This window comes from Ostrinia nubilalis, chromosome 9 (assembly GCF_963855985.1).
Source record: "Ostrinia nubilalis chromosome 9, ilOstNubi1.1, whole genome shotgun sequence".
NCBI classification, from domain to species: domain Eukaryota; kingdom Metazoa; phylum Arthropoda; class Insecta; order Lepidoptera; family Crambidae; genus Ostrinia; species Ostrinia nubilalis.
In genome coordinates, this window is record NC_087096.1 from 14,261,106 (window position 1) to 14,278,662 (window position 17,557).

The 17,557-nt window shown below is 39.7% G+C and overlaps 1 protein-coding gene across 2 annotated transcripts; it reads right to left on the reverse strand.

The window, feature by feature from the left end:
* Nucleotides 1–59: 59 nt before the first annotated feature.
* LOC135074721 (BAG domain-containing protein Samui) lies at nt 60–13,491 on the reverse strand. 2 transcript variants are annotated; one of them, XM_063969088.1, is made up of 3 exons: nt 13,361–13,491; nt 3,290–3,434; nt 60–2,015 (listed from the first exon to the last, which is right to left on the reverse strand). In XM_063969088.1, exons 1-3 carry the CDS (start codon nt 13,370–13,372, stop codon nt 367–369), a joined length of 1,806 nt encoding a protein of 601 aa, XP_063825158.1. In that variant the 5' UTR covers nt 13,373–13,491; the 3' UTR covers nt 60–366. The 2 variants fall into 2 exon arrangements, with proteins under 2 accessions (XP_063825158.1, XP_063825157.1); XM_063969087.1 differs by lacking the exon at nt 13,361–13,491 and adding an exon at nt 10,466–10,670.
* Between the last annotated feature and the right edge of the window lie 4,066 nt (nt 13,492–17,557).

Consider the following 17,557-nt stretch of genomic DNA (forward strand, 5'->3'; position numbering starts at 1 on the left):
TATTATTTTTCATTTCAGTAGCCCTAGTAACAGAGGGAAATGAAGAAAATAACAGAACCTTTTTTGTGGACTCAATATTTATTACGAAAATGTTGTTATCAAGTATGATAAACAATAAATTAATTAAATATTAGGATTTAAATAAGAGGAGACCATTCCAAATCCTGAAGGACAACAAATTCCTTTACATATCTTGTTTTAATATTAAAAACGTAAATTGTACAAACATAAACACTATAATATGTCAACACTTGTGTTATTTACGCACAGAGAATCAACACGAAGAGGAAAGAAGGCAGAGTGGCCCCGTGCGGCGGATATACGCGTATCTACATCGAGTAATTCATTCACTAAGGCAAAGCTAAACTATTGACTAGCAGCACCGTCCAGCTCCATCGCCACGGCCGCGTCGCCCGTCGCGTCCACTTGCATCGTGGCTTCCGTCTCTTTCTTCTCCGTTTGTTCCTTATTGCTATCCTTTTCTTTATTATCCTTACTCTTATCTCTCTTTTTTACGTTTTTGCCACCCTTTTTGGGGCTAGGTTTTTTATCTGTCGTCTCCTGGTCCTTTTGCTCTGCGTTTTGTTCGGGGGCTTTCTCTTCGGGCCGCGTGTCGGCGGCCTGGGGCTCAGCAGCGACCTGCGCGGCGGGGACCTCGGCCGCCTCCACTTTCTCCTCCTGGGGTTTGGTATCTTTAATCTCTTGTTGTGACTGTGTACTGTGCGCCTCCTCCTTCTGCGCTTCGGCCGTCTGCTGCTCGACCGGCGCGTCCTTCATCTCGACCTCCGCGCCGTTCACCGCGACCGGATCGACCGGCTCGGCGTTTTCATTCATAACTACGTCCTGGCTCGCCGCCGCGTTGCTCCCCTTTTCGGCTTTCGCCTCTAAAACCGCTATACACTTTTGAATACATTTGATCGCCTCCTTCCGGGCCTGCCTGATGTTCTCCTTGCCCTCCGTTTCAATATTGTCTAACTTAATGAGATTCCTCGTCAGCATCTCATCTAGGAATAAATATCTCTTGTCTTTTTTGGTACCGGTGAAGTTTTCCACTTCGGACATCAGGTTGAGGACGTCAGTTTGAATGCTAAGGATCTGGGTTATGGGGTCGTTCGCGGAGGGAGGCTGCGGTTTGGGCTGCGGCGGCGGCGTCGGCTGCTTCGGCGGCGCTTGCTGTTGCGGCGCGGGCTTCTGCTGCGGCTGCTGTTGTTGCGGTTGCGGTTGCGGCCGCGGCTGGGGCTCCGGTCTGGGCGGCGCGTGCTCGTGGTGCACGGGCACCTTCACGTAGTGTTCATCGGGGTGCGGCTGTGGTTTCGGCGACTGCGAGCGCTGCGGGGAGGCGCCGCGCGCGAATGCGGTCTGCGGATACACCTTCTGCTGGACGAAAGGCTGCGGGCCCTGCCGGAAGCCTTTGTTGAAGGGGGTGCCGAACGCCCGCGAGAAGTTCGGCGGCGCGTGGAAGGCGGGGCCGTCGTCGAAGTCGGCGTAGTTGTGCGCTGTCGGCTGCGGCGGCGGCGCGTAGGCCGGCTTGGGCTCGCCGAAGTGCGCCGACTTGTTGATGACGGGCTCGTCGCGGCCCTCCACGAAGATGGGGATGTGGCGCACGTTGGAGGGCTGCGGCTCCGCGTGCTCCGGGTGGTTGGGCGAGCTCATGCTGGGGTTGTTCTGGTCGTGCGCGTAGCCGTCGGGGGGTGCGGACATGGACCGTTGGCCCCGGTCGTCCGCATCAACCAGGCTGGGGTCGGCGGCGCTCCTCTGGCCGAGGTCGACGGTGTTGCGGAGGCCGTACTGCGGCAGGTGAGACGAGGGGGCGGTGGCGGGGGAGGGGGCGGGCTCGGTCTGTGTGGCGGCGCTGCTGTGCTGCGGGGAGGGGGAGGGGGCCGCGGGCGCGGGGGGCGGGGGCTCGTCGCGCGCGCTGTACCTGCGGTTCCAGTGCGTGGGGAAGTGCTCCCTGAACTCTGGCGGGATGTCGTCGAAGGGGAATCTGTCGAAGCCGCCGAAGCTCTCGCCGAAATCTGCAACGAGGGAACGTTTGGTTACACAACCTGCGAAGGTGAAACGCCCCGATCAGTGAGTCTGTTGGCACTAATGTGATTAAAAAAAACTTTAGTTAACGTTTTTAAGTATTATAATAACAGATGAATGTAATTCAGTTATTAATGGTCAATCTGTCAACGATTCAATTAGCAAACTACACCTAGTTTGCTTGTGTTAAAAGTGAGAGGTTTCAATTAATTATATCCTGATAACGCAACCTTGAATGGTAATGACATTGCTTGTTATATTGCTGCTGCTTATATTACTTAACTTATGGGCAAAAATATGGAATCACCGTTGTGTTTGGTTCCGAGCGATCTTAAGAACAGAATGACTATGTATGTTTCTATTAAAATGGTACCATATTTATTTATCTTCTATTAGTCATTCTTGCGATCGCTCGGAGCAAATAGAGTGATTCCATATCGCACCCCCGGTGCGACACTGTCACTTTTGCAAAAAAATTTGTTAAATATCCAAAAATAATCCTAAAGCACCCCTTTACTTGGTGCGATAACGTTACTTTTGTAGTACGAATAGTTTCATTACACTGTAATAGGTATATGCTGTTCCTCTCATCTCATCTACACTCAACATCAAATAAACCGCACCTTCCGCGACGCGAACTTTAAAGATTTTCTTCTGACACAATTATGGTACCCCAACAATATTGGTGTTATTTGAAAGCCCAATAAATATCCTTAGAGAAAAATACACTTCATTTCTAAATAAATGATTAACATATACCATAAATGTGACTTGAAAATAGACCTCACTTTGGGCTCACCTCTGGGATCAATTAGACCAATTTTTATGGTTATAAAACTAAATAAAGATCTCACGTGTCCTCTTTAACAGATGGATAGCGATTAATCCTAACTTAACAGTTTTATAGTCACATAAAAAATGGCTATAGCGTAACTACCTATTTTTTGAAGAAGTGACTTTGGATCCTTGTAAAGACACATTTTTGGGGTAAAAACCTTTCCTTTAATGAAATGAAGTTTAGAACTAGGTTTTCAAATGGTACCAATGTTGGTGGGAAGTGGGGATGCATACGTTTGATAAGTGCTTGTCGCGGGAGGTGCGATTTATTTGATGCCGAGTGTATTATATTCTTGAATCATTGTTTTGTGAGGTGTCAATTTTTAAATGCTTCTCCTGAAAAACTACATATTATTTGCATAAGTGACAATGTCGCACCGGGGGGTGCGATGTTTAGTCGCGAGTGTTTAAAAGAGTGTTATGTTACCTTCTGTGGCGTCCTGGCTGGAGGGCCGCCGCTTGCGCGCCCAGGTGGCGGGCCGCTGGCGCAGGCGCGCCGCTATGTCTGGGTGCCGCGCCGCGAGCTCGCTCCACGCGCCCGAGCCCTCCTCCTCATCAAACGGGAAGCCGCGCTGTGGACAGGACGAGTCGACGTCAGCATTGGAAGATAAAAAGCTAAGCTTTCAATATAAATTTAATTGTTATGGTGTTTTTTGTTTGTTTCATCAACAGCCCTTTACAGTCCACCGCTGGACTATGAGCCTCCTCCACTATAGTAGAGGGTTTTGCCATAATCCCCACGCTTGGCAGGCGGGTTGGAGATCGCAGTTTAAAAGATTTATGTTTGTCAGAGAGCGCTGCTGCCCGTTCTCTGTTTGATGTGTAGTCCCTAAGTCGCCTCTTACGACACCCGCGGGAAGTTTTTGTTTGTTTACTCTTTTATGATTGCCCTGTTTTTCTTCTTCTTTTCGTGTACATTGCGCCCCCCTGCTGACAACAGAGGGCCCCCGCTGAAAATCAGTTTCGAGACAAGCCCTGGCGGTCTTGATGTATGCTAAGCGGGTGCCTTTTTGTCAGATGGGCACAAGCAGCTATCTGTACATTTGTGTATCTCCTTCATTGTGTACCTATGTTTTTCCTGCTTGTATGTCTTTCTTTCAAATAAATAAATAAAAAAATAAAAACTATTCTATTCTAAGTATTATTGCTGGGGTTTGCATCGTGCGGTCCACACAGCTTATGACCGCAGTCTGTGGAGGAACACTATCTGTGGTCGCGATCCTCATCAGTGAGGGACCGAGGAAGAAGAATTATGCTGGGGATAAGTGTAAGGATGCGTTTTACGTGAGTTTTTCTCGCTCTTTGCGATTAAAACTTCCCATTTACGGGTTTCGCAAATATTTTTGAAATAGTTTCTGTAAAGATAACGTATTTTGAGCATTTCAAACATGTCTGTGACCATGGGCGTAACCAGCTTCTGGCCTAGGGGGGGTCAGATTTATGTCAGATAGTTTGACTTAAAGTCCGATTTTTAATTCGACGGAATTCTGACAGCTGTCATTTTTTGACAATTCAGATGTAATAAGCCTTTTTTGCTTTGAATTATTAATAAATAATATGAAATGAAATTTCATTAAGTACAACTTACAAGAATGAACTATTGTTTGTTTTGTGAATTTAATGTACACTAATTATTATGTACATTTTAGAGATTAAATAGAAAAAAACGTGTTTTTAACACAGTAAAACAACATATTATCATAAATGAAAATATGTATTGATCATCAATCATCATTATAGTCATCATAATCAACTTGGATTATAAAATTGGCATCTCGTTAAATTGGTTATTTTATGAAGCTAAGATTTTATTAACAAATGGATTTTCATAAAAAAGGTTTGTAACCCATGGATTATAGGCCAGGGAGTCCAGTAATAGAAAAATAATTTCCCAATTTTTTTTGTAACTTCAAAAATATGATAATAAAAATTCAAATAACCAATTTGAAATGATCAGTACATTTTTAAGCCTTAGTTTTTCAAGTGAAACCTTAAATTCAAGAAAGGATTATTTTTTAATTTGTGAAAATGCTCTCCGTTCTTAGTGGGAACGTTTCAATGTTGGCCACACTTCTGAAATGTCAAAATTCCGACGAATTAAAAATCAGAGTATAGCTCCTTCAAAGAGAATTCGAGGGGGGCAGTTGCCCAACCCTGGATACGCTCATATCTGTAACCGTTATTAGGTAAGAGACGTGGTCAGTAGTAGCCTCAAACAAAGAAGACAGTTCGTAATCTTAGCAAAAAAGTGTCATTCACAAAACAGGAAATGAAAAGTAAAAATGCATCGATTTCTCCGATATCCAGACACGGATGTAGCCGCGCAGGTGGCGCTCATACAAAGTACTTACGCGAAGAGTTCGCCATATACGGCAAGGACGCCCCGGCGACCTCACTGTCGCGACTTTCGTGTGTTGACGAATAAACTCGTTATAATTATTCACGAAATTGTAGTAAAACGATTCGGGTGCCAGATAGATAAGACAATTTTAAAGGTAAAGCGCAAGGTCCGATAAAAACTTAAATAGGTATTTAAACAATCAGGAATTCGTGATCACGCAAATATAGCGTGCGCGCAGCACGATTGACAGTTGCATCGTTAATGCTCTGATCGCTAACTGGTGTTTATTTTTTTAAACCTGATACATCAAACAAATTATTCGAGAAGAAATACTTTAATATGCATCCATCGCAGTTGTGTTTTGTCATTGTGTTGAATGTAGGCGTAAGTTTTTGCCAGTTTTTGCCGTCAGGCAAACACGGTAACTTTGCAGAGTACGTTCACCTTACAACTGCGCAAATCGATTTAAACTTCAGACTACTAGAAAATAAATTTAACATTTTAAAGCAAGTTGAGTCGAGTTTATAAAATAAAACTAAAAACAATTCCTATTAAAAAAATTATACTAAATGAAAGACTTCCAATAAAAAAAGTAATTCCCACATGAATTACAGAACTTTGCATAATTATACTGCCACTAACCCAGTTCTAGCATGCCTATAAAAATAGACATATCCGGCAGAAAGTGCAAACAACCAAATCCAAATGCAAATAGGAATCCAAATGCGAATAAGAATTACGAGACCAATCGAATCCACGCGAATTAGAAAAAGTCACATACGAGTTACATAAACTTTAGGCAGACCGATGTATTTACAAGATGACATCATCATCACCGAGGTGGGCAGAGGTGAACAAAAACCGATCGCGTTGCGTCATACAATCGCGAACGAAGAGGACGTTTCGTCGGAAAAACGTGCAATAACAATAATACAAGTGGCACGTGCACCGTATCGTGACTCTTTGGAACGAAGTCACAACATTTCAGGAACTCTGACCATTCATGGAACGGATAACATCGTTATGGATTTCATTCACTGGAATTTATATGAACTAAATATCGTTGAAAGGAATAAAACCCTCGAAATAATTTCAAATTATTGATGTGCTGAATAGGCATGTAAAAGTTCAGGCGAAGCTAAAAACAAACGATTAATATTAACCGCACGTACCACCGTTGATTCATCTGACGCAACTGGTGTCAACGACCCCGTGTTCTATTACTATAACAATAACTATATGTGGTTTGATTAGCTGCTTCAATATGAAACCGTTACGCAGAATCGCGTGAGTGCACAAAAAATCAACAAAAACGGTCCGAAGTTGGAAGATTTCAAATTGATAATTTTTTTTATCCTTGGAAAGACGCAGCCGAGACTAATGCACCCATCTATATTCAAGAACAAAGCCTCTGTGAAGAAACATTTGCGTAGGAAAACACGTTTTTACCTATTTTGAAACTGACCTATTAATTAATTCACAGGAAGTTAGACATATCGATCCTTTTTAAGAATGTCGAGAAGTCCAGTAATCTCGGATTTACTAATAAAGACAAAGTAGTCACCGTCATCCGAAAGACTAAACTGAAAACCATATTTGCATCAGAGCCAGCTGGTGTAGGTGTCATATGACACACACCTTTAGAATCACCTATATGTTCGTTTATGTACGCGGTATGTATTTTGCCATCTAAGATAAATACTGGGGTGACATCACCGGCTAATATTATGGCCAATGTTTACAAGTCGCGGATTTACGAGAGGACGGATTTTAGCAAACCGGCCAAACGGCCCTGAACTTGGCAAAGGTGGAAAAATGTGGCATTATTGTTTATGAAGAAGCAAACAGCCAAGTGTCTGAAGAGTCTCCCAAAAGGTTGAAAGTTATTATTAGAAGCAGGTAGCAAGTTCGGTGTGCAGTATTTCAAAGAGCGCTATCGAACCCGAAGTGTATGGATAAGTTCCGCAAAGGAACAGAATTTAGGCTGGAATGCACTTGGGAGTGAAAGCAGATGGGAGTTGTTATCATTAGCGAAAACTCACCGGCGCCAGAATCTGAAAGATGTTTTGAAGTAGGTACATCATAGTCCGGCAATTTATTATAATATGAGAGTTGCCTCTACTTCTAAAATATACTCTATTCTATTATCATATTATTATTTATCATCTAGGGATGACTTGGCTTTCTTTCGAATTGATTTGCAGCAATTTTGCTCTTTCAAAGTAATATCGTCAAGCAATGAGGATCATTTCGATTTTTAGCTGTGAATGCAGATTTATAGGGCTAAGAAATCCTTAATACACAGTGCAAAAATTTTTGTTCTACGACAAAAATTGACGAAGTTATGGCCAAATTACTAAAAAAGTTCACTGACCGCCCTGCGCGGGGACGATGACGTCATTATATCCGATCCGAACGCTGCCGGCGTACTGCGTGGATAGAAAATATTTTTTTCTAGCCAAATTATCAGTTTTAGAGAAAAACTTGTAATGACATTTATTCATCAGAATAAAGTAAGCTATCGATAGGTAATTTTTAAAAATGGAAATTGTGAAAAATAACGCAAAAAATCCATACGCTCATACGATTCAATGGCACGCAGAGACGCGATTGGGGTCTCCGCGGTGGTATATTTGGCGATTTATTCAAATAAAGTGTACATAAGTGTTGTTAGAGTCATATCTTCTTCCAAGTAAAATATAAAAATGTATAAGTATTAATTTATTTACTTCTAACAATAAGGTATAACTTCTAACAATAAGACATTGCTATGAAAATCATTTCGATGTACACTTAATAATACCTACCTGTTATTTAGTTTTTCTGAGTTAAACCTACGCAACTACCTATCTATTCGCCGTTCCCATGGGCGGGCCAGCTGCTGCAGGAAAGGACAGCCGCTCCGTGCTGGAAATCTATTTAATCTTAGCCTAGAAGCTGGGTATGACTACCCCGCCCCTCTCCTCTCCCCAGGTCATAAGCTGGGCATGACTTCCCCCTCGGCCAGAAGTTGGGTATGATTTACCCCCCCCCCCCCCCTCCCGGCCCGAAACTGGGTATGACTTGACCCCTCCCCCTCCCCCCAGGCCAGAAGCTAGGTAAGGCTTGCCCCTACCCCCAGGCCATAAGCATAAGCTGGATATGACTCCCCTTCGGCCAGAAGCTGGGTATGACACCCCCCCCCATGCCAGAAATGCCAGAAACTGGGTATGACTTGACCCCCCCCTCTCCCCCAGGCCATAAGCTGGGTAAGGCTAGCCCCTCCCCCCAGCCCTAGAAACTGGTTATGACTTGACCCCTCCCCCCCCCCCCCCTCTCCCCAAGCCAGAAACTGGGTAAGGCTAGCCCCTTCCCCCAGTCCATAAGCATAAGCTAGGTATGACTCCCCCTCGGCTGGAAGCTGGGTATTACTTACCCCCCCCCCCCCCTCCCCCAGGCCAGAAACTGGGTATGACTTGCCTCTCCCCCCTCCCACCAAGGCCAGAAGCTGGGTAAGGCTTGCCCCTCCCCCTAGGCTATAAGCTGGGTATGACTTATCCCCCCCCCCCAGGCCAGAAACTGGGTATTAGCATCATATTATGTATTATTATGTTCAATACAAACAATCATTAAGTTACACTCACCCCAACCGCGTCTCCGCATTGCATCGAATCCTATGAAAATGTGGTTTTTGGACATAGCAATACTTATTTTTCACAATTTTTATTTTTAAAAATTACTGGTCGATAGGTTACTTTATTTTGAAGAATAAATGTTATTAAAAGTTTTTTTCTAAAACTGATAGTTTAGCCGGAAAAAAATATTTTCCATCCCATTAGTACGCCGGCTGCGCTCGATTCGGATATAATGACGTCACGCGGCCTTGCGTACGTTGACTTTTAGCGGCAAAAACGGCCTATGTTTATTACTTAATATCTTCGTAAGTAATGGTCCGATTTGGATAATTCAAAAAGATATATCTTTCTTATGTCTTAAAGATTAACGTAGATACTAGTTTTATTGAATTTTCTACAACAGTACTGATCCTCATTGTTTATTGGGATTAGTCATTCTACAAATGTAGCTGCTGGATGCTTTTGTTAATTGTTTTCATAAATTCATTGTATTTCCTCATTGTTATCTTAATTGTTGTGTTCCGAAGTATTCAACAATTTTGTTATTCATAACTGTTCTTTTCAAAATCACTCAAAAAAGTAATAAATCGTCAAGGTTTTATTTTTTACTCATAAAAGTTTATGTAACCCGTTACCCGACGTTAATTGCACCTTATAATTTGTATTATTTTAAGGTCTAACGTCTATAAATGGCATTTCGGCCGTTGCGCCGCGTTCAGCGTCTGGGGTGACTCAACGCGACTCTTGCGCACGTGACGTCAAAACTGTTTACATGCTATACACTATACAGTTTGCAGACCTACACAAATGCTTACACATTTGGAATGATTTATTTGCTAGGTAAACTAGGAGTTTGATCGTCCTTATTATTGGGACTGCTTTAGTTGAAAGTAGTTAAGATCAGAGTTGGGCAGATCTCAAATTAACTAAAAATCAAACAATCGAAAAACTAATGATCAATTCAATCAATTTTTAAGACTCAAAAACATGGGGAGTAATCTAAAGAATTGAGTCCTGAAAGAGCGCTTCCATCAGCTCCAAAACGTTTCACCACATTGATAAAATTATTACAATAGTAAATCTGTCAATTTCAGAAGAGATTTGAAATAGTTTGGTAGTTTGGATGAATCAGAAGTAGAAATGAGTCGCGTTTATCAAGTGGTAAATATAAACAATAAGGCACGGCCTCGCAATGACCATGCTTCCACCTGGCTGGTTTCCAGAGTTTAACAAGGGAAATATTCTAATGGCCATAATTTGACAGACACCTCGTCATTACCTCTAAATAGCTATCATTAGCCTCAACGCTTCACATAGTAAAATATATTGAGTATTTCTACTTTTATTATAGCGGAAAATGCACAAAACTATTTCAATTTCCAATTAATCAACTTATAAGGAAAAAAGAAAATGGAAAATCAATCATTTTTTCTTTTTCAATAAAGAGGTGGTAAGAAAGTTTTCAAAATTAAAATTACATTGCAAATTGTTGTTTTAAAACTAAACCGAAGTAAATATAAAATCTCTAGGTAAGTTATTAAAAATTTTGCAAAGCTCTTTTGTAAATTTTTCTTCAATAAAAAGTTTTCTGCATTTTCTAGTTAACTTTAAGTTTATATTGTTTCAATAACAATCCAATGTTACCTACCTCATGTTCCCTCGCGGTCCCGTGGTATTCAGGTGGTTTGTCAACTACAACTGGAGATTCCATAACTTAATCCTAATCACTGAATATATCACAGATTACAACAGTCCACTCACAAAGTAGCGTGTATGCACACGATAATACTGATAACTGTCTCGTCGAACAATCGCTCGGTATCGTTTCTGGATTTATACTGCGGCGGTCGGCGGCCGCCAACTGTATTTATACAGCCGGTGGGTTGCGCGCCGACCCGATGCTTCTCGAAAGCACGCGAACGTTCGAGATCTCTCTGGGGGAGTTTCGGTCGCGGACCTTTTCCATGGACATGCTCCATTGCGGGATACACGCCGCCCCTACAAGTTTTGTTAGAAAGAAAAGCGGCAATGGAACAGCGAATCAATAAGGTTCATTTTAGATTCCAGAAACTTCCAAACGAGCCTGCGCTTTGAACCTCACTAGAAGCTTCGGGAGCCGACAAGGCATTCAACCCTTAGTAAAATTTGGAAACAATGCAGATTTAACTAAAAGTTACAAAGCTGAATGCGAATTTTTTTAAATATTTAAGTAAAATTAACATTTTGTGCAGAATCCCTCAGTATTTTGGATTGGAATTGGATGTTATCTAAAACTTAATTACCAAGTCAAAACAATAAAATGTGTACAGTGTTTTGCAATTGTAATTATGAGTGAATCATCTTCAAAGCAATTTATCGACTGTGACAATTATTTTTTTTACAAAATAAACTTTTCTTCAGCGGTCCTTACAAGTATGATTAATGAAATCGCCATATTATGGAGAATTACCCGAGTCCATTATACGCGACAACACTTTGGTCATAATGGGATTTAATTTATTTAATTTCTGGCTTACACGTGAATAAAAATTACTTCTGCCCAGAATGTTTTTATATTTATCGTATTTATGGAGTTCCGGCAATATCATCCGCACGTGAAATCCTGATTAAAATATTACCTTCATTTCGTCAGGTTCTGTAATTTAGAGCCTATTTTTAAGAACGAAACCTGTGGTTCTTCACTTTTTATTTTTGTTTTAAACTTTAGAGATCAGTGATAAAATAAATACCTTATGAAATTAGATTTTATGTGATTAAAATAATGCACAAATGACATTCAACTTCAAATGACAAAAAGAGCAAAGAACTGTCGGCGAAAATTACAGAATATTGGAAAAGACCAGTCCATCATGGACCAGACAAGAGTCTTGCTTTGTCAGGCAAGTTCATTGTCCGTTAAAAGAACGTTGACGACGTTTCCTGATGCGCCTTTGATTGTAAGCAGTTCGTTTGTCTTCAGACGACGCACTCTGCCATACACGGAGAGGTTCAAAACAAAAAGGCAATTTAGCAGAAGTGATAAATCTTTCAAGATGTCAAAAAAAAAAAGAGTTATTAATGATTCTTTCCATAACGTTTAATGTTTTTACTATTTAAATACCAAAGTTAGCTTGTGTCTTGTGAGCTCTTGAAGCTATAAACGGCGGTTACTGCGGAACATTAAAAAGTAAAGTTTGAGAATTTTATCTTCAGGTTCAGAGTCCCATGTATGGAATTTTATGGTGGTATAAAACATTAATACAATGCTAACATAAAACAATTCAATAACGCTTTCTTGGTTGTGTTTTGTAAGTTTAAAGGAAACGTTTCAGTGATTTTTCTTTAATAAATTTTTGTTACTTTACTGTTTATGTTGATTCAGCAGTACTGTTTAAACAATAAAATCATCCAAATAGCCAATGATATAAAAATTTCACGTTCTCTTCTTTCAGTTTCACCAATAGAAATAAAATCAATTTTAAGTGCTGCTAGTTAGTGTAAGGTGTTTTTAATCGATTCAAAATAATTCAAATATTCAGAAACAGTTTGTAAAAACAAGGGAGGTTTGAAAAATGTGGCAAACGTATTTTAATTTCACGGGAGTTCAATCCAATCTGCTAATTAATGCAAATTAGAAAAACAGATAACTATTGCGAACTTAAGAAAAACAGATAACTAGTGCTGTAATTTACAACGTGAAAACTAATTGGAACTGGAATTTATTGCTAATGCATATAAACAAGAAAAATAATGCACAACTAAAACTAACGAGATAATAAAACTAGAAGAGACGGAAGATCTTAAACGTTTGTTAATGATAATGAGTTCGCATAGTAGCATAAAAATATTACATATTCAAACAAAAGTATTTTACGCAAAAATATAAATTATGTGAAAATCTAACGCTGGAAATACTTCCAAGGCCGATCGAAATAAAGTGGTAGAATGGAATTGGGGGCAAACGTAGGAGGTAAGTTAACACACAGTTTAAATTGGAGCGAGTTTTATACTAAATTCATATTAAATTTTACCCATGTCATATTATTGACTACTGCACTCATTATTATGGCATTATGTCACCTTTAAACAGAATAGTAAAACACTAGACAGTGTGATGTTGTATAATGACTATTAGAAAGCAATACAATTAAGTTTCTGGATCTACTTAGGAATAATGTAGACTAATCATTTTACTACCTAATTAGATTTATCCTATGGATATGAACGTTCTTGTATTTTTATAATGTTTGGTAGTTCTTGTAGCTTAACCCTTCTACTCATCACGCAGATCTAAAGAAATGAGGTCTCGGTTACTGAACTGAACTAAGAGTTGGAATTGAGAATACTGACACGTACGAAGCTGCTGGCCACAGCTGCTTGAATAATAAGTAATATTAACTGGGCCGCAATTTAAACTGAAAGCCAGATTCCGCAAAGAGCATTAAATGCGAATTTAGTTGAGCGTAAACATAACATTTAGATTGTTGGCAACACGATGTAATCAATGTTACCAACATCACTATTCATATTACAATCTGCATCGCATATCGCGACTTTTACTCACGTTTCGCTTCATTTTAGACTGCCATGTTCTGCCAATTCAAACTTGACACTGATATTAATTTAAATTTTTCATAAATTCACTGATTTTGTCAAAATTTCTTCAGGGACGTCCACTCGTGCACCGCGAGTCGATTCACTGTGTTGTGGGTGGGTGCGCGAATCCGAAATAGAACTTTTGGAATAACACTACACAAATTATATTACTTGCGTCACCGGCTTCTCTGACGAGACGAAGATCAAGAGCGGACGTGCCTGACCTGACGCGTCTGTAGTGAACTATCTTTTCGTTTGTTGACAAATCTTAATTAGCATTTATGTGTGCCAAGCCAATACAACAATTATCTCGCGCATCAATCTCATTATCTTATCAAGAAGCCAGATTTCCATCGTTTAGCATTCAAAAGTCTAACATTTAGCTATAACCGCGGTGGCTGAACGCTTCTACAACGCTAAATCGATTAAAACCTTTTTAAACGTGACGTCAGATATTCAAGGGTGAAATGATTATTTTTCAACCCACCGAACACGGTATTATTTTGAAAGTAAACGTGAAGAATATATTCCACTAGCTGTGCCCGCGACTTCGTCCGCGTGGAATAATGACTTTGGGTAGGCACTTTTAATAATTTAGTCAGGCCTGGCTCACTCCGCGCGGTACATCCGATAATTACCTACAGCGAAGCGCCCCGCCGGCGGGTATTATATCAGTCGAGTGTCACGCGCGCGCCCGTCGGGACTTGATGTTTTGCCTTTAATAAATAATTTCTTTTGAATACAATTTATGATGTTTTAAGAATTTTATCGTTAAAATATTAACTATTACCTTTCCGTGTAGGTAAACACCTCAAAACATGAAACCACAAAATTCACGCCAGCGAATTTAAACGGAATTAAATGAAACGGAAGAGTAACATCGATACACCAAATTACGACAAGCTAGTTCTATTACCATAATGCATAGGTACCCCAACAATATTCAGTAAAAAATAAATTGTTGCCAAAGTACAGCGAGTAACATTAGATTAAGTTTGTGCAAAGCCAAATACAAATATGATTTTCGGGTGATGCCTCTCGTTCTAGGATGTAGCCGTTTCGTGTTTGCGTAGTAAGTAGGTAGGTATGATGTCATTCTTTCTTCTGTGATAGTAGGTATGTTTAATTTATTTGTCTTATGTTAAAATAGGTATGAATGAAGACATTGTATTAAAATAAGTACTTTTTTATCCTAAGTAGGTATATTTAAAATGTTATTTTTACAAAGGTAAAATAACACAAATACTTACCTACATACGTACCTCATTACAAATACCTAAGTAGATTAATTCTATTTTTTCACTAGACAGCATAGCAACCCTAGCAGCGTAAGAAGAGTTCAGAGGCACGCGATAGAAAGAGACAAAACTTGTAGGTGAATAAAATTGTAGGTACGTAGTGCTTTGCGAGCTGAATTCCACTGTATCGCGTCGTAGCAAGACTCGCATTTATTTAGATCGTCTTGCGGAGTAATCCTTCTGTACCTGTACTATTACTTATTCTGTGATTTAGTCTAATTATTTTACAAATAGCTTTCGCCCGCGACTTCGTCCGCGGAGAAGTCGAAAACGTTCTCATACGATTTTTAAATGTTTTTAACGTTATTATCTAAATGTTTGAATACTTATAAAATATAAAAATCTTAAAGGTTAAATAAACATGAAAATAAATTTTTCTTATATTTTATGAATATGCAGCTCGGTAGCGCATTTTCTTACATAACTTTTCAATTCCTATCATTGGAGGTCCGAAAATATTTCTCATACAATTTGATACCATAATGATCATTCTTCATAAAAAATTTAAAACCTACATATTTAAAAACATAATCATTGATATTCATAAAATCATTAATCATACACTTCGTTTTTACTAATATTTGTTTTCATATATTTTTCTATACTAATGATCGAAACTCATAATCATTCGAATAAATAACTATAATATTCATAAATGTGATGTATCCTAATATTTGTTTTCATAAATTTATTACTCATAAGTGTATTTATCCATATTATTGAAAATCATGATGTCTATATTAGTATTAAATCGTATTTTAACATGAAATTAATTTGAAATGGTCCACAACAGGCAATATTTTGTGCCACAAAACTAACGTGACAGAAACGAATCGCTGCAAAACCGACTCCACGTAGTCTTGTCTGCCCTACCCCTAGAGTGTAATTTAAAAGCCGGAGGCGCGGAGGGAGGGCAGCCCTCGCCCGCTGTAACGAGGCTCAGGCGCCCGGGTGAGCTGGAGCGGCTGAGGCTGGTCGCCGAGCCGCCGATGGCGATCCAAAAAGCCGAAGCTGCGGAAGCAAGCGTGGGCGCCTGAGCCTCGTTACGCAAGGGCGGAAGGGCTGCACATCCCGCAGCGCCGGAGACGAGGAGATACCAATGCATGCTGCATGCTTGCTTTCATGCTGCATGCTCTGCATGGTTATCTACTCTATTAAATTATATATGATTTTTTTAAAGATACGAGTATGTCTGTTATAATGTAAATTATTCTGAACAACAACATTATGAGTTGAAGTATGTTCTTAGTAACAACATTATTAATTAAAACAATATGATCAATGAATGTTATGAAGAAAAAAGATCTGAAAATAAAAATTATGTATTTAAATGGTTCTTGGTAGTAACATTATTGATAAAAAAATTATGATTACTAACTGTTATGAGCTCCGATGGTAGTAATAAAAATGTATGAATAAAAAAAGTATGAAAAATAAAATTATGAAGAGAGATTATTATGAACACAAATCGGTAGTAAGACAAAGAATAGGATTTAGAATTTTATGTGAGCCAATATAGAACCATGCAGCTCGGCCTTTGATCGGTGGTATTATCTTTTTACAACGAAATCGAAAACTACACCTACCGCAGTATTATTGGCAAACTTTTTTTTTCCTACGGGTGCTAGAATCACCAAGCTTCTAGCATGCCACTGGCCGTGGGAGAAGGAGCTTTTCCTCAAGAATACTCCCACTACCTCAAGGGCCTCCGCCAAAACTCTCGCGCGAAAATGAGTTTATGTATATGTCACCGTAAAATTGTGAATTTCGTCAGATTATAATCTGACGTAGTTAAATTACAATCTAACCTAACCTAACCCACTGTTAGTTTACAATCTAACGCGTTATATTATAAACTGACAGAATTCACAATTTCACGTTGACATATATATACAGCGCAAGCAGGTGCCCGCGGCATGACCGTCATGCATTACTATGCATTGTTAGGCGAGCGCACGCAGCGGGCACCCACTCCGAGGTTAAGTGGAGGCCCCTAGAGTATGATAGTCTTTAAAATGACATGGTTGTAAAAAACATGCACTAATGAGTAATTAATATCAACTTTGAAGCAAATCACCACTAACATAACTTTCTACCCCTTTTTAACATAGTTAGGGGGTGCATTTCACTAAAATACGAAACACATCTTCCATTAATTCTGTTATAGAATGCTTATGCGAAATTTGAAGTAGATTGAACGAAGGAATCTCGTTATCCCATACAAACTTTGCCCCCCCTTTTTACCTCCTTAGGGGTAGAATTTTGGAAAATCCTTTTTTCTTATCAGATGCTTACGTCTTACAAAGAACACACCGCCCAAGTTTCAGGTCTCTACGATCAGCGGTTTAGGCCGTGCATTGATCCATCAGTGGCGCGCGCAGTAGGTAGGGTAATTGCGCCGGTTTTCCGTCCAGCTCCTGTTTTCGTCCATTTGACTGACTTGCCACAAACAAATACGGAAAATTAGAATACAAACCTAGCTTTCCGTGCAAGTTTGGACTTGTTACAATCTATAATATCTAAGTAACAGTTCTGGCTGCATGAAAATGTAATTTGACAAGTAATAACTCCAAAAAAATCTACGGAAGTTGCTGCTGCACACAGGTGAATGGAAAACGTCGTCAAGTTAGAAAAAAAACGTGCCGGTAGGGAACTTTCATGATATGTTTAATTACTGTTTTAGCTACTTTACGTGATGTTTTTGGCACGTATGTCTAATTATTAGCATAATAAACACTATTTTAAGGGTTTATTAAAGTTTTTGTATAGAAATCTTAGATAATTAATTGGACTAATACTAGCATAACAATTTTGCAAGATTTTGGTTTTCGTCCACGTGGACGGAAACCCTGACACCTAGTTAATAT